Source organism: Cetorhinus maximus, chromosome 9 (genome assembly GCF_964194155.1).
Source record: "Cetorhinus maximus chromosome 9, sCetMax3.hap1.1, whole genome shotgun sequence".
Lineage (NCBI taxonomy): Eukaryota > Metazoa > Chordata > Chondrichthyes > Lamniformes > Cetorhinidae > Cetorhinus > Cetorhinus maximus.
The window spans coordinates 130,997,793-131,024,460 of record NC_135887.1 but is presented as its reverse complement, the minus strand read 5'-3'; the positions used below and the strand labels follow the sequence as shown (position 1 = coordinate 131,024,460).

General features: G+C 45.9%; 1 protein-coding gene across 1 annotated transcript in view; it reads left to right on the top strand.

Annotated features, from left to right (window-relative positions):
• The first annotated feature begins 3,097 nt into the window (after positions 1–3,097).
• Positions 3,098–26,668, top strand: part of slc5a12 (solute carrier family 5 member 12) — a 78,991-nt gene continuing 55,420 nt past the window's right edge. The window contains exons 1-5 of the mRNA XM_078549618.1: positions 3,098–3,454; positions 16,986–17,051; positions 17,150–17,201; positions 18,155–18,222; positions 22,547–22,701. Coding sequence (XP_078405744.1) covers positions 3,098–3,454; positions 16,986–17,051; positions 17,150–17,201; positions 18,155–18,222; positions 22,547–22,701 — 698 coding nt within the window. The remainder of the gene's footprint in view (positions 3,455–16,985; positions 17,052–17,149; positions 17,202–18,154; positions 18,223–22,546; positions 22,702–26,668) is intronic.

The following is a 26,668-nucleotide window of genomic DNA, read 5'->3' as shown; positions in this document are numbered from 1 at the left end:
TGCTCTGAGATATATAAAATAGACAACAAACTGGCGAATACGCGACACTAAAATAAAAATTAAATGCTGTGGGTGCTGGATATCTGAAATAAAAATAGAAAGTGCTGGAAAAAAACTCAGCAGGTAGGGCAGCATCTGTGGAGAGAGAAACAAGAGTTAAAGTTTCGAGTCGAATGACTCTCCTTTGGACCTGAGGGGTGGTGGAAATTTAATGAGTTTTATGCTGTTGAATACACAACACAGTCATCTGGCTGCGAATATCATATGGTTCATTTCAGTTCCCAGTGGACATGAGCCAACAGCGCAAAGTGTCCTCGATAAAAACACTAAAAGACCATCTCACCTGGAGAGGCCAGAATATTACTGGTATATAAAATGGTAAAGCTACCCTACAGATGCTGCTGCGGTAAAGTTCTGAGCTTGGGACTGGTATAAGTTTACTTTGCATTTGACTATACTGTACCTGCCTCGGGAGTGTTTGAAACTGACACTGGAGGCCTGAAGTGAGAAGAATTCCATTCTCCATCTTAATTAGAATAAAAGGAAAACCTTCAGCCGCTAACTTCAGCAAGCTCGCTTGCAATTAGTAATTGACTAACGTGCCGGGTTTATCATTTTCCCACTCAAAAATCATTTTTCTTTCCATGTTGCAAGGCAAAAATCAAACAGTCTACCAAAAAGCCCGGTGGGGTGGTGGGGGGAGTAGGGGTGGATACTTCTCATGCAAGACCTGACTTAAAAATACATTATTTTTTAAATCAAACTTCCACAGTAAACTACAATTCTTGCATTCAATTCGTGGACATGCAGTGAAATCAAAACCGCTCCAATGGAGATAAGGTGATTGAGCCGTTGGCATCCAACTTATTTTAACTTTTATTTATTCGTTCATGGGATGTGGGTGTCACTGGCTGGGCCAGCATTTATTGCCCATCCCTAATTGTCCTCGCTCAGAGGGCATTTTTAAGAGTCAACCACATTGCTGTGAGTCTGGAGTCACATGTAGGCCAGGCCAGGTAAGGACGGCAGATTTCCATTCCTAAAGGACATTAGTGAACCAGATGGGTTTTTACAACAATTAGCAATGGTTTCATGATCATCAGACTTTTAATTCCAGATTTTTATTGGATTCAAATGTCACCATCTGCTGTGGTGGGATTCAAACCCGGGTCCCCAGAGCATTACCCTGGATCCCTGGAACACTAGCCCAGTAACAATACCACTATGCCACTGCCTCCCGCCAAGGCCAAATTCTCCAAGGAGGATCTGCAGAAAGTTGAAAGAAGATGATGACTCTGCAGCAAAAGCAATGGCCTAGAAATGTGCTCATGCCTGAAGCGAGGTGCAGTCATCGGATAAAACATTGCACATGCACAACCGATGGCAGGACCATGGCAAATTGATCCCCTGTCCTCATTGGATAGTAGGGACAATCTTCGAATGATAGTCATGGCTCCAATGGCTGCTCGTTGGTTGTGGGAGGCAACGAGATTGTTCAGTTCCTACGCCGATCTAGGATTTCAGAAGAGATGGTGGGATGGGGTGGGTGGGCAGAGTTTGGAGGTGTAAGGATGCACTCCTGCCCCTCCTGGCTCCTCAATAGGGGAAGTAAAGTAAACTTTTCACTTACCTTTTGGGTGACAGCCTCTTGGCTCCCACTGGTTTGGCTGCTAAATGCCCAAAGGAACTGACTACATTTTGCATGGTACAAGTTGTGGTCAATGGCAATCCAGTTTGGCAAACAGGCCCTGAAGCAGAACTAAGCCACCAACCTGCATATGCAGCAGATTCAGGTGTGGACCCCTGGCTACCAACTGAGCTGCTGCAAGCAATATGGCAGGCAAATTTTGGTGCTGATCGAACACTGCACAATTTCTGCCAGATTGGACCTGGAGAAGCTCATATTATGCCTGTAAAACTGGCACAAGTCACTAAATTTCTAAGACAACATGCCTTATGATTCATGCCCTTTTCTGAGCAATTGGAAAAGGGGTATAAATACGTGATTATAGAACACACATATTTTGTCACCCTTTCAGCATCATTGGATGAAAATCCTGGAAGTCCCATCCCTAACATTAGCGCCATGGGCTGCAGCTGTTCATGCAGGCAGCTCCCCACCAGCTTCTCAATGGCAATTATGGATGGGGAACAAACGCTGACCTTGCCAGTAATGCCCACATCCCATAAATGAATGAATTGATCGAAAATGAACGCTTACAGCCTGGGGCAGAAATATGCCAGAGATGTGTCCCAATGGCAGTGGTGCCCAACCAAGAAATTTAAATCAAGGAATCTCTCCCTGACTTGCCAGTTTTGGCTCTGGTATCCATGGAGGTCCAAGGTGGGTACACCTGACACCCAAACGGCCGCTGTAAGTTTTAGCCTCTTTTGTTTCTCGAGCTGGCTTTTCCACCAAACATTAATTTTCCTTCTGTATTTTTCTCTCAATTGTGCTCGAAAAAATTTCCGGGGTAAATTTTTGTATGTAGAAATAATCAATTGACATCATTTGTCTGACCTACCTGTAAATAATTGCTTGAGTAAGCAAAGCACAAGCTGCAAGTCAGTCAATGAAACTAATTTTAAAAATAGATAATCCAACCGTTCATTTTCTGGTCAGTTTGAATTCCAATTCTTGTCCAAATGTGAACTGTATGACCTCGTTGTCTGTCGCGGAGAATAGTTTAGGGTAGTAATTAACATTGCTGCAATAAATTGCTGAATTGTAAAACAGAACTTTACTTCTTGGTTCAATGCTCAGTCTAATCTTTAACTGGCTAATGAAAGCTGAAGAGGTCACTGACTATTTGGTAAATTCCACTGGGACTTCCTCAACGGTCGTCATAATCTCATGTACACCCATTTACAAATCTGCGGGCCATCATTTCGGGTGATCATCGCCTGTGTGTGCTGTTTGAGAGTCCTTTTCCTTCATACCTTTCAGAACACGTCTCCTGGCGTTGTCAGTTTTAACCAGGAGAGTCCCGCAGATGAGGAAGCACCCAAGGGCAAATCTTGTTGACAGCTGTTTACTGGAGGCTCATCCCTGAAGTAACAAATATATGTGTCTGAACTACATTTCCGCGAGGAAATAATGAGTCAATTTGCAAACCCAGGCGTGGGGACGTTTACAGCATGGGATTATGTCGTTTTTGCTTCGCTCTTTGTCATTTCTTCTGGGATAGGAGTCTTTTTTGCCGTCAAAGAAAGAAAGAATGTTACCTCCCGTGAGTTTCTGGTAGGAGGGAGACAGATGGTTTGTGGCCCAGTGGCCCTCTCTCTCACCGCCAGTTTCATGTCTGCAGTGACCGTGTTAGGAGGCCCCTCGGAAGTTTATCAGTATGGAGCTTCTTTCATCCTCTTCTGCGTCGCCTTCACGTTTGTTGTCATCTTCACAGCGGAGCTCTTCCTACCTGTCTTTTACAGATCCGGAATCGCCAGTACATATGAGGTGAGGTGGATAAAATCAATAAAACTGATCACTCCATTATTAATGGCCATGCCTTCAGCTGCCCCAAACTTTGGAATGAACCTCTCGGCATCTCTGCCTCATCTTCTTCCTTTAAGGCACTCCTTAAAACCTACTTCTTTGTTCCAGGCTTTTGTCATTAGCCCTAATATCTCCTTACGTGAGTTGATGCCTTATCTTGTTTATTTAATTTTAAAGGAAGTGGCTGCAGAGATAGTGGAGGCATTGGTCGAAAAATTCCAAAACTCACTGGATTCTGGGAGGGTCCCAGCAGATTCAAAAACCGCTATTGAGATGCCCCTGTTCAAGAAGTGAGGGACACAAAAAGCAGGAAACTATAGGCCAGTCAGCCTACCATCTGTCATTAGGAAAATTCTAGAGTCCATTATTAAGGAAGAAATAGCAGGACATTTAGAAAAGCTTATCGCAATCAAACAGAGTCAACATGGTTTTGTAAAGGGAAATCATGTTTGACAAATTTGCTGGAGTTTTTTGAGGATATAACAAGCAGAGTTGATAAAGAGGAACCAGTAGATACAGCGTATTTGGATTTCCGGAAGGCTTTCGATAAGGTGCCACATAAAAGCTTATAAAAGCAAAATAGGAACTCACGGTATTGGGGGTAATGTATTATGGATCGAGGATTGGTTAACACACAGAAGACAGAGGGTCAGGATTAATGGGTCTTTTTCAGGTTGGAGTGCTACACGGATCAGTCCTAGGGCCTCAATTATTTATTAACTAAATTAATGACTTGAGGGAAGGGGCAGAGTGCAATGTAGCCAAATTTGCTGATGATACAAAAATAGATGGGAAGGCATGTTGTGATGAGGGCATAAGGAATCTGCAAGGGGGTATAGGTGAGTTGAGTGTGGGCAAAAACTTGGCAGATGGAGTTTAATGTATGAAAGTGTGAGGTCATGCACTTTCGTAGGAAGAATCAAAAGGCAGACTATTATTTAATTGGAGAGAGACTCCATAAAAGTGCAGCACGATGGAATCTGGGTGTTATTGTGCATGAAACACAAAAAGTTAGCATGCAGATGCAGTAAGTAATTAAGAAGGCAAATGGAATTTTGGCCTGTATTGCCAGGGGGTAGGAAATTAAAAATAGGGAAGTCTTGTTACAACTGCACAGGGTGTTGGTGAGGCCACACCTGGAGTACTGTGTAAAGTTTTGGTTCCTGTATTTAAGAAAGGATATAATGTCATTGGAGGCTGTTCAAAAGAGATTCACTAGGCTGATTCCTAGGATGAAGGGGATGACTTATCAAGAGTGGCTGAACAAGTTAGGCCTTTAATCATTCAAGTTTAGAAGAATGAGGGGTGATCTTATTGAAACGTACAAGATTCTGAGGGGGCTTGACAAGGTGGATTTTGGGAAGATGTTTCCACTAGTGGGTTAATCTCGAACTAGGGGGCATAATTACAGAATAAGGGGACACTCATTTAAAACTGAAATGCGAAGGAATCCCTTCTCTCAGAGGGCAGTGAATGTCAGGAATTCTCTACCCCAGAGAGTTGTGGAGGCTAGATCACTGAAAGTATCTAAAGAGGAGGTAGATGGATTTTTGAAATATCATGGAGTTGAGGGCTACGGGGAGCTGGAACTAAAGAGGAGTTGAGGCCTGGGGCAGATCAGCCGCAATCTTATTGAATAGTGGAACAGGCTTGAGAGGCAAATGGCCTACCCCTGCTCCTATTTCTTATGTTCTTATGTTCTTACAATCCTCCTGTGAGGTGTCTTAGTGTGTTTTATTATGTTAAAGGTGCTATATAAATATGTTGCTTTATAAAATGTAATACGTGTCACTCAGAGGTTTTGTTAGCATTGCAATGATCCTTTTGCAATGGCTTCTTTATTTGCAGAAAGATAATGCAGCTAAATAGAGCTAAAGCTTGCTATATGGGTTTTATCACATCTTCAAAACAGCATATTGCCACTGACAATCTGTACTACCAAAGAATTGCTTTTTAAATCCACACAAATAAATTCAGTGACGATAGCTGTGAGCATTTGAAATACAAAACTGGATTCACATGTGAAACATTTGAAATAAGGACAACTTTAACATGTTAAATATATTGAAGCTCACTTTAAAAAAAAAACTGACTTTTCCCACAAAGAACATGAAGATTTACTATGGCTGTCAGGGAGTGTCTTTTATGACAAATGGCAAACTTTTGTAGGTACGGGTTGAATTTTTGTTGATTCACTCAGTCAACATCTAATGAAAAGGCATTTATTACCTTTTCAGCTGATCCCCCACAGTAATTTCTCAAGAAATTTCCTTACCCATTTTAGAGATTTTTGAAAATGCCAATGAAATTGCACCAATTTCTACAGAAAAGGAAAAATACATGTAAGATCTGTGAATGATTCTGATGCTCTACTGTGAACAATATATGAACATTGGATCTCTGATTTTTAGTGATTGTGAATGATAACTGAATCAGTTAAACTCCATTTTTAAAAATTTATTTGTTTTTGGGATGCGGGCATCACTGGCTAGGCCAGTGTTTTTTTTGACCATCCCATTGCCCTTGAGGGTATTTAAGAGGCAACCACATTGGTGTGGGTCTGGAGTCACAAGTAGGTCAGACCAGCAGATTTCCTTCCTAAAGAGGCATTAGTGAACCAGATGGGCTTTTACAGCAATCGTTTCATAGTCACCACTAGACTTTTAATTCCAGATTTTTATTGAATTTAAATTCTACTATCTGCCATGGTGGGATTTGAATCCAGGTCCCCAGATCATTGCCCCTGAGTCTCTTGATTACCAACCTAGTAACAATACCACAGTGCCACCACCTCCCCAGTTCAACAAGGAGGAGCTGGAGTGGTTCAATGGATGGCTCTCCCGTCTCTGAGCTGCATGGCCCAGTGCTCAAGTCCCACTCCAGGACTTATTGGCGATGAAGGAACACAGCTACTGGTGCAGTTAGGCCAACGTGTGCCGGACCCCAGCCTGGATAAATAGGGAGAGTTAGAGGCAGGAAGGGTATCTGGCTGAAAACCTGCCACCAAATCCAAAAAAAATTGTGGTTGACATAAAAGCGTCATTAACCAGCATTGTGGCCACCCCATGCAGCTTGGGAAAAGGCGAATGAGAGAGAATCTCAGTTCATAGAGGAACTGTGTGCAATACAATTTTAGGGACATTGCCCTGCAGGTCTGTGTTTATAGAAAGAGGAGGTGACATAGGCTGTGATTTTCCGGCCCTGCCCATGGCGGGACCCGCTGCAGGGATTGTGGCAGGCCAGCCAATAGCCCATTGACTTTCGGTGGGACCGGAAAATCTCGGTTGGAGTAAATGTGACTGGACTAGTAAACCAGAGGCCCAAGAGAATGTAAGCTCAAATCTCACCATGGGGCAGCTAGTGGAATTTAAATTCAATCAATAAACCTGGAATTGAAAGCTAGTCTCAGTAATGGTCACCAATCTGGTTCACTAATGTCCTTCAAGGAAGGAAATCTGCTACTTTTACCTGGTCCAGCCTGCATATCTCCAGACCAACAGCAATGTGGTTGACTCTAAACTGGCCTCTGAAATGGTCTAGTAACTCAGAAGGAAAAAACAGTAAAAACTGGGAAATAAGAGTACTGGTCCAAACTGGTCCTGTATACCTTAAAATGGAACACCAGTAAAACTGGGAAATAAGAGGACTGGTCCGAACTGTTTTTTCCTTCAGGGAAGCCACTGATTTGGACCAAACTGCTACAGATAAGTCAGACCAGATAGCCTGCAGTGGTTCAAGAAGGTGGCGGTGGGCAATTAGGGATAGGCAATAGAAACATAGAAACATAGAAAATAGGAGCAGGAATAGGCCACTCGGCCCTTCAAGCCTCCTCTGCCATTCGTTGTGATCATGGCTGATCAACCAACTCAATAGCCTGCTCCCGGTTTCTCCCCATATCCTTTGATCCCTTTCGCCCCAAGAGCTACATCTAACTCCTTCTTGAAAACATACAATGTTTTGGCCTCAACTACTTTTGGTGGTAGCGAATTCCACAGGCTCACCACTTTCTGGGTGAAGAGATTCATCTCAGTCCTAAATGGTCTACCCCGTATCCTCAGACTGTGACCCCTGTTTCTGGGCTCCCCCACCATCAGGAACACCCTTTCTGCACCTACCCTGTCTAGTCCTGTTAGAATTTTATAGGTTTCTATGAGATCCCCCATCATTCTTCTGAACTCTAGCAAATATAATCCTGACTGACTCAATTTCTCCTCATATGTCAGTCCCGCCATCCCGGGAATCAGTCTGGTAAACCTTCACCACACTCCCTATATAGCAAGAACATATTTTCTCAGATAAGGAGATCAAAACTGCACACAATATTCCAGGTGTGATCTCACCAAGACCCTGTACAATTGCAGCAAGACATCCCTGCTCCTGTACTCGAATCCTCTCGCTATGAAGGCCAACATACCATTTGCCTTCTTTACCACCTACTGCACCTGCATGCTTACCTTCAGCGACTGGTGTACGAGGACACCCAGGTCTCATTGCACATTCCCCTCTCTCAATTTATAGCCATTCAGATAATAATCTGCCTTCCTGTTTTTGCTACCAAAGTGATTAACCTCACATTTATCCACATTATACTGCACCTGCCATGCATTTGCTCACTCACTCAGCTTGTCCAAATCACACTGAAGCATCTCTGCATCCTCCTCACAGCTCACCCTCCCACCCAGCTTTATGTCATCTGCAAAACTGGAGATATTACATTTAGTTCCCTCATCTAAATCATTAATATAAATTGTGAATAACTGGGGTCCCAGCACCGATCCCTGCGGTACCCCACTAGTCACTGCCTGCCATTCTGAAAAATACCCGTTTATTCCTACTCTTTGTTTCCTATCTGCCAGTTTTCTATCCATCTCAATACACTACCCCTAATCCCATGCGCTTTAATTTTACACACTAATCTCTTATGAGGGACTTTATCGAAAGCCTTCTGAAAGTCCAAATAAACCACATCCACTGGCTCCCCTTCATCAACTCTATTAGTTACATCCTCGAAAAATTCCAGTAGATTTGTCAAGCATGATTTCCCTTTCGTAAACCCGTGCTGACTCTGTCCGATTCTGCCACTGTTTTCCAAGTGCTCAGCTATTAAATCTTTTATAATGGACTCTAGAATTTTCCCCACTACTGACATCAGGCTGACTGGTCTATAATTCCCTGCTTTCTCTCTACCCCCCTTTTTAAATAGTGGAGTTACATTAGCTACCCTCCAATCTGTAGGAACTGTTCTAAAGTCTATAGAATCTCAGAAGATGACCACCAATGCATCCACTATTTCTAGGGCCACTTCCTTAAGTACTCTGGGATGTAGATTATCAGGCCCTGAGGATTTATCAGCCTTCAATCCCATCAATTTCTCCAGCACCATTTCCCTACTAATACTGATTTATTTCAGCTCCTCCCTCTCACTGAACTGTTCCCCAACATTTCTGGTATGTTATTTGTGTCCTCCTTTGTGAAGACAGAACCAAAGTATGTATTTAGTTGGTCAGCCATTTCTTTGTTCCCCATTATAAATTATCCTGTTTCTGACTGTAAGGAACCTACATTTGTCTTCACCAAGTTTTTCTCTTCACATATCTATATAAACTTTTACAGTCAGTTTTTATGTTCCCTGCAAACTTACTCTTGTACTCTATTTTCCCCTTCTTAATCAGTCCCTTGATCCTCCTTTGCTGAATACTAAACTGCTCCCAATCCTCAGGTCTGCTGTTTTTTCTGGCCAATTTGTATGCCTCTTCCTTGGATCTAATACTATCCCTAATTTCCCTTGTAAGCCATGGTTTGGCCACCTTTCCTGTTTTACTTTTGCGCCAGACAGGAATAAACAATTGTTGCAGTTCACCCATGTGCTCTTCAAATGTTTGCCATTGCCTATCCACCGTCATTCCTTTAAGTAACATTTCCCAATTCATCATAGCCAACTCGCACCTCGTACCATCGTAGTTTCCTTTATTAAGATTCAGGACCCTAGTCTCAGAATCAACTACGTTACTTTCCATCTTGATGACGAATTCTATCATATTATGGTTGCTCATCCCCAAGAGGCCTCGAGCAACTAGACTGCCAATTATGCCTTTCTCATTAGACAATACCTAGTCTAGGATGGCCTGTTCTCTAGTTGATTCCTCAACGTATTGGTCCAGAAAATCATCCCGTATACACTCCAGGAATTCCCCCTCTATGGTATTGTTACTAATTTGATTTTCCCAATCTATGCAGATTAAAGTCACCCATAATTACAGATGTTCCTTTATTGCATGCATCTCTAATTTCTTGTTTAATGCCATTCCCAACATCACCACTACAGTTTGGGGGTCTATAAACAATGCCCACTTACGTTTTTTACCCCTTGGTGTTTCTTAGCATTACCCATACAGATTCCACATTGTCGGAGCTAATATCTTTTCTCACTATTGCATTAATTTCCTCTTTAACTAGCAATGCAACTCCACCGCCTTTTCCTTTTTGTCTGTCCTTCCTAGATACTGAATACCCCTGGATGTTCAGTTCCCATCCCTGGTCACCCCGCAGCCATGTCTTCGTAACCCCGACTATATCATACCTGTTTACATGAATTTGCGTGGTTAATTCATCCACTTTATTGTGAATGCTCCTCGCGTTAAGGCACAAAGCCTTAAGGCTTGTCTTTTTAATATATCTTGTCCCGTTCCCACTATTTTTCACTGAGGCCCTGTTTGGTTCTTGCCCTTGATTTCTCTGCTTATCACTTTTCTTATTCCCCTTCCTCTCTTTTGATTCTTCCTCCTCTGACTCCTTGCATAGGTTCCCATCCCTCTGCCATTTTAATTCAAACCCTCCACAACCACTCTAGCAAATGTTCCCCCTAGGACATCAGTCCCGGTCCTGCCCAGATGTAAACTGTCCAGTTTGTACTGGTCCCACCTCCCCCTGAACCGGTCTCAATGTCCCAGGAATCTGAAACCCTCCCACTCACACCATCTCTTCATCCACGGATTGATCCGACATATCCTGCTATTTCTACTCTGACTAGCACGTGGCACTGGTAGTAATCCTGAGATCATCTTTTCAACTTACTTCCTAACTCCCTGTATTCTGCTTTTAGGACCTCATCCCTTTTTTTACCTATGTCGTTTGTATCAATGTGTACCATGACCACAAGCTGTTCACCCTCCCCCTTCAGAATGTCCTGGAGCTGCTCTGAGACATCCTTGACCCTAGCACCAGGGAGGCAATATACCATCCTGGAGTCTCGTTTGTGGCCACAGAAACGCCTATCTATTCCCCTTACAATTGAATCCCCTATAACTATTACATTCCCACACTTTTTACTCCTCCCCTGTGCAGCAGAGCTAACCGTGGTGCAACAAATTTGGCTGTTGCTGCCTTCCCCTGAGAGGCTATTCCCCTCAACAGTATCCAAAGCGGTATATCTATTTTGCAGGGGAATGGCCACAGGAGATTCCTGCACTGCCTGCTTAGTCCTCTTGCTCTGCCTGGTGGTCACCCATTCCCTTCCTGCCTATACACTCTTAGCCTGCGGTGTGACCACCTCTCTATACGTGCTATCCATGATACTCTCCACTTCACGGATGCTCCACAGTGTCCCCAGCCACCGCTCCAGCTCCGGGCTTCCAGGAACTGCAGCTGGAGACACTTCCCACACACATGCTGGCCCCGAGCACTAGAAATGTTCCCGGCTTCCCACATAGAACAGGAGGAGCACATCATGGTTTTGAGCTCTCCTGCCATGACCTACCCCTTTAAATTAAATTAATACTTCATTTGGAACTTTTGGAGTTTTCCAAAAGTACTTTTGGAAGGTACTTAATATCAAATAATATCAATTACTCTAGGGCCCTTCTTCCCTTCTCCTCATTGTTACAAAATATAGCCCTTACAAACAATGAACCACAAAATAAGACCTTAAAAACTATAAGCGATAAAAGTAGTAAATACTTACCCTACCGTACTCACAGTATTCAAAGGATCACCTTATTCCCTCCTCACCGAACTCCCTCAGTCACCGAACTCCAACATAAGCAATAAGTGCCCACATCGCATGATTTTAAAAAAATGCTACTAGAGTTAATGGCAAGAGTTGAATGAGTCATGGGTAATCTCAATCAAGTTCCTGTCCTTTAAGGACCGCTGGTTAGGCCGCTCAATGTGCGATGCAATGAGTTATAGCGTGCATGGCACATATATACCTGAATTTGAAATCAGGGGTCCTCTAACTCATGTAGGGCTATGATTTGGATATTTAACCAATCTTACAGTTGTAGGGCTGCTCGCCATTCACAGGTCAAGCTGAATACAGCATTAACTGGCGATCAAGGTGTCCACCTCCACTCCCTGATTTTTCAACTGCTGGCTGCCAATTTTTCAGATGCAAAAAAGGCAACTTTGAGTTGAAATTCTGCCCACCAACTTCCAGTGCCAACAAGTCTTGTACATTAGGATAATTCTCAGCACACCTTTTGGGAAGGTGCTTTTGTGCATGTGTGTGTAAGCATGTTTTCACAGGTTACACTGTGTTAGAAGATGATTATCACTGCATTTGGTGTTTTCATTTGGTGTTTTCATTTGGAGTGTGTGAGTTGAGAATGAAGAGAACAGTGACTTACCCTGGCAGAACAGAGGAGATCGTTCATCCTTCTTTGGCACTGGGTGGCTGTCCTCTTTTTGTAGAACGCCTACCAGACGCAGTGGAGGCCCCCTGTGAAGTCCTCTACTTCCGCTTTGGGCGAAGACCAGCAAACAAGGTCACCAATCCAGGGAGGTGGTGGCAGTGGTGGTCAGCGCCAATGCCCTGCAAAAGAGGACAGCCACCCAGTGCCGAAAAAGGATGAACAATCTCTTCTGTTCTGCCAGGGTAAGTCACTGTTCTCTTCACTCTCAACTCACACACTCACAAATGCATCAGACATCCAAAGGGATCTCACTCACTGCCAAATCAAGGAACATCACCATTCACTCTCTCACACACACCTTCATCTGCCCTGCGAATCGTGTCCTCAACCAGTCCATGGCACCACCTACACATGCCAGGCATCCTTCTCATCGGGCCTGGCAGGCATCCTGCTTGCACTGTTTCATCTGTCTTCATGCAGACCAAGTTGGCATACAACAAAAGGGAGAGGCTGCAGACTGGTGAAGGAATGCCTGACATCAAGGTCCTCACAGACTTTGAAAATAGAGTCATCCAGCTGGCCGGCAGTGATCTGGACCGTTCCTGTGCTGACGGTGAGGTCGGCAGTGCTCAACCAAGTGAGGATCCAGCAGTGCAACATCCATCAGACAACCATGCTGTGAGTCAGTTCCCCTGCAATGCACTAATTATCATTCCTTTCGCAGGCACATCTGGGAAGCAGCTGATGGAGTCCATGAGTCAGGTCCTTGACTCAAGCCCTGAAGGCACCTTGGGAGAAGACTCTGATCATATCCTGATTGAAGACCTGTCACAGCGCTCACCCACACCCTCCATCAGCACAGAGATACACACCTCAGTGGGATCCAGTTCTGGAGTAGCCTTGGGGTGACAATCTGGTGAGCTCATTGCACTGTCTGATCCACAGCAGGCAGCGGCAGGGACTTCCCAGGTTTCCGCCACTCAGAGGACTGCTGGAGGCCAGAAATCTGTTGAGTCCAAGTCAGGTGAGGAGCCTCTGCACTCAGTCATACCTCACTTTCTGAAGTTGCAAAGGCAAGCCTGGGAACATCAGGAAGGGATGTCCGCTGCACTTCTCCGATTGCAGGGGACGATGGAGGAGTCTGTCTGCCTTTTGTCTGAGGTGATAACGCCAGCATGCCAATGCACCGAGATCAACACTTGTAGGATGGTGGTCGCCATGGAGATCTTGGTCCAGGACATTGGTCCTGCACTGGTGCACGAGCTGAACTCCATTGCTGATGCCATAGTTGGCCTCTGACAGTGTCAACACGAGAAAGGTGCGGGCTAGCTCAATCTCACTCCAGCTTCCCCTTCTCCTCAGGGTGTCAGCAAGGGCCCTCGGGCATCCATAGGGAGAAGGATCAGTAGGTGCACACCCCGGGACCATCCACCCAGGTGACACCAGGAGAATCTGGCCCATCTGAATCCTCTTTCCTGTGACCTCCCAGCTGCTTCAGCTCCACAGGTCGAGGAGGCGCCATACAGCAGGTCCCTGACAGCAGGCCGGGTCCTCCAGGTCTCGGCCCTCCAGAGGATGCTCGCCAAGGTCATCACAGACAGGGCATAGCAGTCACCAGGCTGCCTCCACCTTTACCTTGGGTGTCAGGGAAGAACCAAGTGTTAGGGTTAGGAAGGCTAAGGAGATGTAGTTGCACAGCCTAATGTTGTCTGAATAAACTCCCAAGAATTGCTTCTTTCCCAGGGCTCCCTGTTCTGATGTGCAGTGTTCATGTCAGTCAGATGTGAAACCTTGGTTCCTGCACAAGGTAAAGGCAGGTGTCTCAGTCAGGGCCTCTTCCCCGTGCAGTGTGTAACCTTCAGATCAAAGTGATGGTCTGGCCTCACACGCCCCGGACACACTAGTGGTGCCTTCACCTCAATGGTGCTTGTTATTGCTGCCAGAATATTGTAGGCAGGCGTCACAGAGTTCCGTCATTCTCTCTCAGCACCTTTACAGTGGGGCTGGCCCCCCCCATCTCTTCAGCATCTGTGACCGGTGACGCTGTGCTCCTGAAGTGCATAAGGCTGACAAAGGATCAGCTGCATTTAAAGTTTCAAGGCTACATCTCTCTGATATGACCCTGATCACAGAGCACAAACAAGCTGCCCTCAGCCAGACAGCGGTCAGGCATTCACAGATCAATGGCGTGCCCTCACTGCATGTCATCATCATCCTCCAGGAATCTAGCGGCCATTAGGGCCTCTGCTGCGTCTCCATGACATGAGCCTCAGCACCGAGGGTATGTGCGCTGCCATCAGTCACACAGGAGTAAAACGTTCACAGATGCAAGTTGAGGATGTCGGGACTGTCCTCACTGCCTCTCGTCATCATCCTTCATAAATCTTCTGGCTATGTTGGCCTCTCGAGCGTTCCTGCCTCGTCTGGCCTGTGCGATGTCCTCATCACCGTCATCCCCTTCGATGGCCCCCTCAGCGGAGGATGCGTGCAGCTCTTCTACCTCCTCCTCAGCCAGGTCACCCCCCCCACACCCATTGCAGCGCCAGTTTATGGAGTGCGCAGCAAGCGACGATGATGCACATCACCCTCTGGGGACTGTATTGCATTGCTCTGCCATCCAAGACTGTCGAGGCACCAGAGCCTCATTTTCAAAATGCCTATTGTTTGCCCCACCAGTCTGGATCACGGCATGAGCCTCGTTATACCCCATGGGCACCATCAGCCATGTCCTCTGTGGGTAGCCCTTGTCCCCGAGGAACCAACCCAGCAACCTCTCTAGACCCGGAGGACGTCAGGGATCTAAGGCCTGCTAAGGATGTAGGAGTTATGGTCACTCCCTGGGAATCTTGAGCAGACCTCTGAGATGTCTTTGTGGTGGTTGCACACCAGCTGAACATTCAGCAGTGGAAGCCCTTGTGGTTGACATAGTTGACTGCTTGTTGCCATGGAGATCTAATTGCCACATGAGTGCAGTCGATTGCACCCTGCACCTGTGGAAAACCAGAGATCTGCGCAAATCTCAGTGCTTTTGCTTCCTGCTTACCTGATCCCTGATGAAATGCACAAAGTTCTGTGCCTTCGCAAAGATGTTATTTTGACCTGCTGGATGTACTTGTGCATGGCGGCTTGTGAGATTCCACATAGATCACCTTAGGATCCCTGGAAGAAGCCACTGGTGTAAAAATTGAGTGTCGCAGTCCCTTTCACGGCCACTGGCAGTGGATGCCCTCCATGTCCCTGTGGCACCAAATCCTGCAGCAGGTGGCACATGTGACCGACCAGATCCCTGGACATGCGCGGTCTTTTGCGACAGTGGTTCTCGGTCTTCTGCAGGAAAGGCAAGCGCCACCTATAGACCCTGGGTCCATCAAGATGCCTATGAGCGACGGTTCGCTGTGGATCTTCAGCCGCATGCACAACAGGCCCTGCCACCCCTCATCTTGAGGGAGGTGCTCCTCCCTTTGCCAAGCCAGGTGCCTCTGCTGCACCTTTTTCTTCTTCTCTGGTCTCTGTAAGCCATGAGACTGACCACTAAGTCACCAGGCTCCATGATCCTGATGCTCTCCTCTTGCAGGATCAAAGAGAGAGACGCATGTGTTAGCGTGGATGTACTAAGAACCTCTCTTGGTTAAGTCTGAAGACCCCTTCACGTGCGCAGGAGAGCGCGGGCCACCACTTGGATGGCCAGTATGCAGCGCGCTCATTGGCTGTCTGAAACTCCATCCACCTCCGCTGCACTCCGTTTGACCTATTGGCGGCAGCTTTGCCCACTGGACTGCAGGCTGTGCTCTCAGCTCAGGCACAGGCATTCTCCCAACCCGCACTGCAAGGTTGCACTGTTAGCTTGAACCATAATGGGTACTGGCCCACTCCTTAATAAAGACATTGCAAGGCGATGTGAGCACCTCCACCAGTGACTGCACCATGGCCACCTCTCGCAAGGGGATTGTACAACTTGCCCAGTTGGCCAATTGCTCTGCTGCCCCCTAAAAGGCACATTAATTTGCAGCCTGCACCCAATTTTTTGCAAGTGCACGGCCGCTTCCCTCACCCCCGCAACCCCCCCACATCCCTGGCATGCACTTGAGCATTTCCCCCAGTCTGTGCTGCCTTGCCTTCTACCCTCCTCCCTGGCCTGACTCACGCTGAAGCCCTTGGCCCGACATCACACTGAAATCCAGCCAGGAAAAAGCGACTTGCCCGTGGCCCCCAGCCCCTTGAATGTGCGGCGCCTCTCTCTCTCGATGTCCTACGGGTGATGCTCGGAGCGCTGCGCAAGGTTGTGTGCGCTCACCTCCAAGTTCCCCTCGAAGTTCGTGTCGCCGGGTGCACGCCTTTTAAAGGTAGCTGTGAAGCATGGCGTTCCAAAGTCACACTGACCTGGGCGGTAAGTAGAATGTTGGGGAATGATTCCAACGAGCAGGGTTTATAATTAGATAAAAATGTGATTAATATGACGTTCGTGGCAGCGGGAAACGCGGCACCACCATCGATGGGTGGAGCGGACAACCGCAAACTGGTTTCACAACGGCTTAAAACCATGTTGCCCCCTCCCCCCACACCCCCCAACACCGCCCCCCCCGTCACCCCCTCACCTGCCAATGCCAACAGGGCTGGAAAATTCCGGTCGACAACCGGGCATTTTTCTCATTACTGCAGGTCCTTTGGCAAATTGGCTGCCATGTTTTGCCTACAAAACAACATTGACTCAATTTCAAAAGTAACGCCTTGACTGTTAAGCACTTTGGGGCATCCTGAGAACGTGGAAGATGGCATTACAAAAAAAAATGGTTTCTCTCTGTCGTTTCAATGTTACACAAATGTATTTCTTAATTTGGCCCATCTTTCCTTTTCTCTTTCAGTATTTGGAATTGAGGTTCAATAGGCTGGTTCGTCTTGCCGCTACCATTATCTATATCCTGCAAACAGTAAGAAATCGCAATTTTTGAAATTCATCAGTTACGTTTTTATTTGTGTTTTGTTTGAAACAAGAAAGAGTTAAATCGATTTTTCTTTTAATGTTCAGATTCTCTACACCGGTGTTGTGGTTTATGCACCAGCTCTGGCACTAAATCAAGGTAAGTACAATGAAATGATAATTATTGAACATTACAAGTTGTTTGCTCAGAGTGAAAGCTTTTTCTGGTCTCACTTTGAAGTTTAGTGCACTAATAAACTCTAGTAATTCAACACCTGAAACCATTACTGTTTGCTGTGTGTAAGATTTCCTTCTTTAGTTGCACGGTAACAGAGAATGCACTACAAAGTAGTTATTTTTATGCGCAGTCATTTTAGGTAAGGCTTCTTTTTCCAGAATCTAGGATTAATTCCGAGTCCGTTAAAATACTACAGATCAATATGGGGTTAAAAGAATCTAGTTTATTATTCCACTACTCTTTCAGATTGATTGTTGTTTTAGTGCCCAGGTTTTGTAATAACTTCACTCATGACTACACTGATCACATTGTTTTATAAAGTGCAGCGTACACATTACCCAGCATTTTGTCAAATGCTGAAATACATGAGTATTGTGTGAACAACAACAGACAGAAAGCGCTTATTAGGTTACGTTCTCTCACTAAATGTTGAACTTAAATTCTGGGTAAAGTATTAAGTGCTTACTAGGGCTGAGAAAATTGAGAGTGTTATTTGGAACTTTCTGCAAAAAAAATAAAATAATTGCCAAAACTCTCTCCCAGCTATATTACAATGCTCGCCACAACACACTTCAATCCAAGCTCCTAGTGTTATCTCTGTTTAACATCAATCACTTTTCAACCTTATTTTGGCTGCTTTTGAACTGGTGTGATGTTTCATCCACACTGAGGAGAAAACATTGGTGCTTTCAATGTTAATTGCGATTAAAATTATTTTATTTATCACAGAATCTTAATGGCACAGAAGGACGCCATTTGGCCCATCATGTCTGCACCAGTTCTCCAAATGAGCAATGATCATTCATATTTACTGCCCTTATTTTCATTTTAACTATACCTGCATCTCAAGTATATGCATTCTTCTTCTTCCTCAGTGACTGGTTTTAATCTATGGGGATCAGTGTTTGCAACAGGGATTGTTTGCACCTTCTACTGCACCCTGGTATGTATAAGTGCTTACATTCAAAGAGCATTTAGATAAGGTATTTTGTCAACGAGTCACTTATGCAACAATTTCAACAGATACACAGTTGAATTTTCATTAAAAAGAACATTTTTTCCATTCAATGATTTAATCTTTCCTGAAACAAATACTCGCTATTTTGATATTAACATATTGGTATTAATATATAAGTTATAATCAATGTCCAAAGGCCAAGCATAAGTGGGATCCTTTAAGTTGCTATGTGTACACAGGCATGAAAAAAATTAAAGGGACCACACACTTAAATGTACAGATCATGCACAACAAAAAAGCATGAGAGGGAAGATTGGCATTTTGATCCCTTAAAGTTTTATTTTATTTCTTGTGTTTATTTTGTGAGTTCTGAGGCAAGAAGCTTCCACTGATAACATAACAATCTGAAATGAGAAAAGGTATTAATATGGGAAATGATAAACAGGCCGTGACAGGGAGGGACAGAGAGTACAAATGTAAGGGCAGAATTTCACGCTGATCGGGCAGATACACGCCCGACCCGATAGGATGTGAAATTGCGTGATATTTCAGTCGGTGGGCGCGCGCTAAAGTCGGAAGCTCACCTGATTTGGCAATTAAGAGGGCAATCAAGCCCATTAACGGCATAAGTGTCTGTAATTTTATGTAGCCCGTCCAACCTTACGGTTGGCGGATGGGTGAATCGGCCAGGTGGCCTTTGCATTTTTCAACAAACCTCATCCACAGGCGAGGTGACATTTCCAAAGTGAAATAAAATATAGGGGAGAATTTTTTCCTATGGTGGGCGGGAGCGGGCATGGGCAGGCACAGAGCTGATCGCTGCGCGCGATATGCTGCGCGCCGTCATTTCACGCGGGCACGCCAATTAAGGCCTGCTCAGCGTAATGCACGGCCAGTAGCGCTCAGCAGTCCCTGTGAGGGCGGGGCGAGGATGGAGAGTCGGAGCCTTCACGCATGACATGAGTTGCAACATGTTTGTGAAGTTAGTCAAATTTATTTATTTTATAAAACCTTCATGAAACCTCATCCTGCCCGTGGATGAGGTTTCCTGAAAAACGCGAAGGCTGCTTGGGCTCTTCACCTGCCCGCCAACATTAAGGTTGGATGGGCAGCGTTGTTAACAAGTTAAATTACTTTTTTAATGCCCTAATAGGCCGTTGACAATTCGGCGGGCATGCCGCCACCTCTGGCGCGCGCCCGCCAAACAAAATATTGAAATGACGCGCGGTGACGTCGGGACGCACGCCCAACATCATCATAAGTCATTTTACGCATTGGCATGTCGGGCCCTCCCCCGCAGGCCAACTGGAAGATTCAGCCCATAAATAACTTTCTTGTGGACAGCATTTTCATAAGCTAAATTTTCGGGTGACTGATTGTGAAGCATTAAGCATGGACACCTTTTCTTGGCATTGGAAGCCTTTATTTTTGCTGTTTCAGGCTGTCTGCCTTCAGGGAGTTATCTGTCAGTGCTGGCCCGTGCCCACGTTGATGTCATCGCCAGCCCTCTTCCTGCCCCCATCCCGGCAGCGCTGAGCTTTTCAGCGCGTGCTTGGCACTGAAACCGCGGTCAGGGTCCGATCACAGTTGGCGGTCCGATTCCTGGCCGATCCCGGGCCCGCCGATCCCGCCCGCCCGCTGAGCTGAAAATTCAGGCCTAAGAGTAAATTAGCAAATAAGGCTAGAGGTTACAAAAATAATAAAATGATAAAACTAAAGGCTCTGTATCTGAATGCACATAGCATTCGCAACAAAATAGATGAACTGATAGTGTAAATAGAAATAAATAAATACAACCTGATAGCCATTACAGAGACATGGCTGCAGGATGACATAGATTTGGACTGAACATTGAAGGGTACATGACCTTTAGGAAGGACAGGAAGCTACGAAAAGGTGGAGGGGTGGTTCTGTTTATTAATAATGGTATTAGCACAATAGAGAGGGATAATTTAAGTTCAGGCAACCAGGATGTAGAAGTGGTTTGGGTACAGATAAGAAATTATAAGTGCAATTAGTTACTTGTGAGAGTAGTGTAAAGGCACCCTAACAGTAATTACATGGTAAGATGGGATATAAAGGACTAAATAATGGGAGCTTGTCAGAAAGGTACGGCGATAACCATGGGAGATATGTAGTCTACATAACTGGAAAAATTAGATGGGCAAAGGTAGCGTAGATGAGAAATTCATGGAATGTTTTCAGGATAGTTTCTTAAAACAGCTCTAGACCTGGTATTATGCAGCAAGATAGGATTAATTGAAAACCTCATAGTGAAGACATCCCCGGGTAGCAGTGCTCATAATATGATTGAATTTTACATTCAGTTTGAGGGAGAGAAGAGTGGATCTAAGACAAGTATTTTAAACCTAAAGAAGGGCAATTATGAGGGCACGAAATTAGAGCTAGTTGAAGTGAACTGGCAAATTAGGTTAAGGGATAGGTCAATAGAGATGCAATGGCAGACATTTGAAGGGATATTTCAGAATACACGGAGCAGATACATTTCAACGAGAAAGAAAATTTCCAAGGGGAGGACAACCATCAAAAAGTGGTGGGAGCAGCGTCTTTGAATATTTTAAGGCAGAACTAGATAGATCCTTGATAAGCAAGATGGTGAAAGGCTATCAGGGGTAGACAGGAATGTAGAGCTGAGGCTACAACCAGATCAGCCATGATCTTACTGAATGGTGGACACGCTCGAGGGTCTGAGTGGCCAACTCCTGCTCTTAATGTGTATGTGCGTATGTCCATTCGAAAGAAAGTTAGGATCATTGTTACTCCAGGAGAAACCGGGCAGGTGGACACAGGATGACCAATTCTTGTGGTGTAGAATCAGGGACAGTTTGACTATGGGACCAGGGACGAGTGGTGGTGGTGACCAGAAAAGCAGGCGGAGTGGAGAGGTGGGGGTGGGGTTGACCATAAGAGTGGGGTTGGGGGTGGTGAATCATGGTGACCATAAGAGACGGGAAGGCATGGGGGTGGTGCATTCTGACAAGAAAATATTGAAGAGGCAGGGGCAGGAGGAGACTCCCAGGCTCAGCCTCAGAAATAAGGCATCCCTTAAAGCAGGACAAACATTCAAGTGAAAGGACAACCCCTTAAAATACAGGACAGTTGGTCACCCTGCAGGCTACCATCTCCAGTTTAAGCCTTCAGTGCTGTACAAGAAGACTCATACATTGATGCAAATTGGGGTTCTATTATGTCAATAGGCTGGCATCTTAATGGAAAGACAATGAAGCCCTCCAGGCTGGTCAAAAAGTTTCCTTTGTGGGGCCTGGAGCAACAAGAATACCCCTATGGGACTCACAAAGGAAGTTATGATCCCCTCTCCCGCTCCACTTCCCTTTTCTGAAACTGTCCTGATATCCACTCCTTTCCCATTGACCTGGAAGTTGGCAAATGTCCAGGGATCAACCAGTCTTCCCTTGCCAGTGGCTGCTCTCCACCCTCTTCTGACCCATTCCAGGCAGGAAGTGATCTGCTGGCATTTGAATGGGACCCAGAGGTCAAGATTGCCCTGTCTCCTGCTGCCTCCAGCAGCTGGGAAATTAACTCACCGGCTCCTTGCCACAAACCTATTCCAAGTTAAAATTGGGAAGCATGTATTCAGACAATCAATGCAGTCTCCTCAGTTTCCCAGTGGTGGGCTAAATTAACTTTCAGAAATGGGTGTGCTTTGGTTTGGATAGGAAGTAAAAAAAGTTAACAATCTGAAACAGGAATCTAACCATCTTTGAACCTGCCAACCTCTGCAATGAATGGAGGCAGAACAAGAGATGGATGATCAATCCACTTGTAAGAGGTGGGTTGGTCACTTACCTATTTAAATGAGGCTGAATGCTTTCATTTCTGTACTGATTATAGTTTTAGCCACAGTCAACCGGGTTTCCCTGGGCTCAGGAAACCCGGCAGGTGAAAGGAGGTAAGAATGACTGACTCTATAAGGTAAATGCCTTTGTAGCACTGCTTGTGGGCCAGAAGGAGCAGGGGTGTTTCTTACCGGTCCGACAAATTACCCGGCAAATCCTGATATCCATGGTCTGTCTGTTTCCCCTCCATTGTAACTGGTCCCTACCTGACCACCATCTGTACCTTTCCACTCCCGGCTGTGATCGGGACACCAGCCCTGTTAGACCTATCTGCTCTCAGTCCTGCTTGACTGCAGCCTTGTACTCAAACTAACATCCCCTGCTTCCTCTCCCTCTCCAAACTAATATTCAACGCATTATATTTTTAAAAGGACGACGCTTCTCGAGGATGAACTTTTAACATCAGCGTTAATACTTCTTTAAACTTTCAGGGTGGTTTGAAGGCAGTGGTGTGGACAGACGCGTTCCAGATGGTTGTGATGATCTTGGGGTTTTTGACAGTTCTTATCCAAGGAAGCATCAAGTTAGGAGGAAGCAGCAATATGTGGAAGATAGCCGGGAATGGCCAAAGGCTCAACATATTTGAGTAAGTAACTCCACAGAAGGACCACTGTGAGAGTTCTTTGGAGAAGAGGTTACAGTTTTATTAAAGTAGAAAGCAGTTGAAGTTTGGACATTCCCATTAATGTTGAGAAACAAGTTTTGGACCTTCTAAGAATTCACTACTGACAAGTGACTAACTTATCTCTGGAGGGAAAGTATTTTCTTATTTAATTTTGTACAAAGACCTCAAAGACATTGATTAGTGGGCCATTATCCTGGCAGTTAGATTTGAATTAAGCCTGCCTGAGATTGCAGTATCAGCAGGAGGACAATGGGATGGATACAATGGCAAGGCCGCAGGTGCTGGTGGAGGCATTGGAAGCGGGTGCCATTTCCGCTCGGACGTTTACAGACCCTGCCACATGCATTCTCATGCCAACTGGTTCAGGGCGCATCCAATTGAAGGCCTGAGTCAGGCGGTGAAGTTGGCTTCAGCTGAGGTCGCAGCAGGTGCTGGTACCATATTAAACGGTTTTCCAGCCCTGTATTCACCCCGACCAATAGAGAAGTGTCCTCACCTGGGCTGCAAACAATCCTCTGCTGCTCCTGGATTGAAGCCTTCAGCCAAGGGGCTGACTGGAAGCCTGCAGCATAAATGGCAGGTGGAAGGCCCCGGGTGGCCCCACGGTTCAGCAATACCTCCCTGCAGGTTCTCCTCAAGGCTGCTAGGGCAAGACAGGGGGTCCTCTTCCCCAGGGACGAGGTGAGCCTGAATAAGCAGACATCGACAGAAATTGCAGAGGATGCCAGCAGCCGTGGGGTCAGCCCTAGAACCTGGACCCAATGCCCCAAGTGCATTAATGACCTCATTCGACCCACAAAGGTGAAATGCTCCACACCTCTTTTCTCTTTGGGGCTTGAATGTGGCAATGCGAGAGAGTGCGTTTGGTGGAGGGAGAGTGACCACTCGATCTGTAGCAAGCGGCTACAGCACATCCTGTCAGGGGCATGGCTGCTTCTCGGTTAGAGGTGCCCATCTATCACAGTTGACCCCCCCAAAGGTCCCACGAGAGGATAGTCATATGCAGGGAGCATCTGTGTGTGCCCATCATGGACCGCTGGTCCCCTACCAGCAAAAGTGTTGTCTCTGTCTCCAAGGAAAAACTTACAGTTCCGTTTTTTGTGACCAAGGGAGAAGATGGGGCACAATGTCAAAGAAAGGGCCAAGACTGGCAAAGGGGTGCTGTATCTTCAAACCTGATCCCTCCCCAACATGGAGGAGGAGGCTTTGGAAATGATAGCACACCAGGGTAACCATGCAATCGTAGATGGGGCAACAGGAATGCCAACCCAAGGGGGTGAGAGAATGGCGCAGAGGCATTAGGGTGCATCTGGCACACGCGAGGCATGTTCCTGTTCCCTCACAAACGGCAGGGTGATTCCGAGGTGCAGACCGGTGGAGAAGTCAGGGCCAGCTGGCTGCCTCTGAGGAAGAGGAGAGATCCTCAGAGGACGCACCATCACATCTTTGCCCCCCAACCCTCCATCAGTGCACGTACTCTCACCCCAGTGTGTACGCGTTTGCGAGTCGATTCAGCATCACAGCCTGGTGGGCACATCACAGACCTGCCTGAGCAGCTGGTGGACGCTGTGGCTGCTGAGACCCCTGACGGTGGGAATCCAGCCCATGCTAAGCCACAGGGCGATGATATGACTCTGGGAGTTGTCGGCAACACGACAATGGCTGCAGCTACAGTGAGAGGTAAGGAAACAGCTGGCAGAGCTGCCAGAGGCTATGCACGTCCACGCGCGGACGATGGAAGAGTTGCATCCAGGCTTCGAGCGCTGTCATGTTTCCTAATGGAGAGATTGGTGACCCCTCATAGAAAGGCAGATCCAGCAGAGTAGTCAGTGACTGCCAGAGATGTGTTCAGCCATTCCTCGATATCATGTGGAGTGGAACGAATTGCCTGAACACTGAGATCCGTGAGCCTTCACAGATGGATCATCCATTCGGCACTGATGCAAATTCTTCAGCCATGACCATGCAACTAGTGCTAAATGTAATGTTCAGTGGCTGAATGTCTCAGCAGGGGATCCAATTTTGTGCAAGGCCAGCACCACTTAAAGCTAGACTGAATCACTTAAAATCAGTGAAAAAAAAACAGGTGAGATATGGCAGATATTCTGAAGTAAAATCAGAAAGTGCTGGAAAAACTCAGCAGGCCTGGCAGCGTCTACGGAGAGAGATGCAGAGTTAATGTTTCGAGTCCTATATGATTTTTCCTCAGAACTTTGATTCCTTCAGTTTCTCTGCATTTCTTAAAGGGGAGGTGTCTTCTGGTGCAGCAAGTGCTGGATCTGTTTGTGAACGAGTGTTTGAGCAGGAAGAATAGTGACTAATTATGGCGCAACAGGGGAGCGAATGTGCTCCAAGATTTTCTGAAGCTGTACTGAAGGACTTGCTGGAGAAAAGCAAGGAAAAGGAGAGATGTGATCTATCCATAGGGGGCCAAAAGGCCCTACACACAAACTTTGCGAAGGCAGTGGGAGAAGATAGTCACAGTGTTCAATGCAGAAGTCAAACCCTGAGGATCCCAGTGAGTGCCGTGTAAAGTTTAATGACCTCACACGAGCATTCAAGGTCAGTGAATGTATTTTCACATACCATATCCTGCCAACTAGTCTCACACGCTTCTAAATACGCCACATGCCTATCGCTCATCCGCCATTAATCATTACTCATACCTCACATTCATAGCTTCAGCTCTTCCTCACACACCTAGCACTGCTGTAAGCCTCATAGCAGAGCTTGCACACATTGCTAGCTATTCAATCGTGACAGCCACATCTGCCAAACCGATTGCACTACACTCACTGACTTGCTTCTTTCCCTCATGTAGGACAAGGTTGTACATAAGTGGAAGTAGCAGGAGCTAACCAGTGAGGAACAGGCACAGCTACATGCCCTTACCCCATGGGGGCAATGGTGGTCAGCATCATTGGAGTGGCCATCGCAGAGGATGTGGTCAATGGTGTGGTTAAAACCATTGAAGATGACAGTGTCCTCATACCTGATCCTCTTCATTACATCCCATTTCCTCCTCATTGCACATTCTCTTCTAATTTATAGTCTGCAAGTGTGTAAGCATACACTTTTTACTCCAAACCACCCCCCGCAACTCCCTTCTCCACAACCCTGCCCTTATCTCTCTTATCTTTCACATATTCAAGAATTGCAACCTGTCTGAGCAGTAGGTAGAAGAACAAGAGATGGAAGAGTGGGAAGATAATGATGAAGAAGAAACATAATCATTCACACTCATGCTTGCAACTACCAGTTTAAATCCTGATACAACATGTAACTTAGAGAATAGCTCCAAGATGGGATCTGTATGTGGTGAGAGACCAAGCAGAATTGACCTTATAAGGCCAGGGTACAAACATATGAACATATGAAATAGGAGCAGAAGTGGGCCATTCGGCCCCTTGAACCTGATCTGCCACTCAATAAGATCATGGCTGATCTGTTTGTGTTTCAAATTCCACATTCCCATAAACTCCCATAACCTTTATTTCCCTTGCCAGACAAGAATCTATCTAACTCTGCCTTAATAATATTCAATGACCCCGTCTCCACCACATTCTGAGGCAGAGAATCAGAGAGTTCCAAAGTCGCACAACCTTCTGAGAGAAAAGAAATTCTCCTTATCTCTGTCCTAAAAGGGCGACCTCTAATTTTAAAACAATGCCCCCCCCCATTTCCGGACTCACCCACAAGAGGAAACATCCTTTCCATGTCCATCGTGTCAAGACTGTTCAGGATCTTATATACTTCAATCAAGTCACCCCCTCACTCTTCGAAACTCCAGTGGAAACAAGATAAAAGCAAAATACTGCAGATGCTGGAAACCTGAAACAAAAATAGAAAATGCTGGAAACACTCAGCAGGTCTAACAGCATCTGTGGAGAGAGAGAAAAAAATAGAGTTAACGTTTCGAGTCCTTATG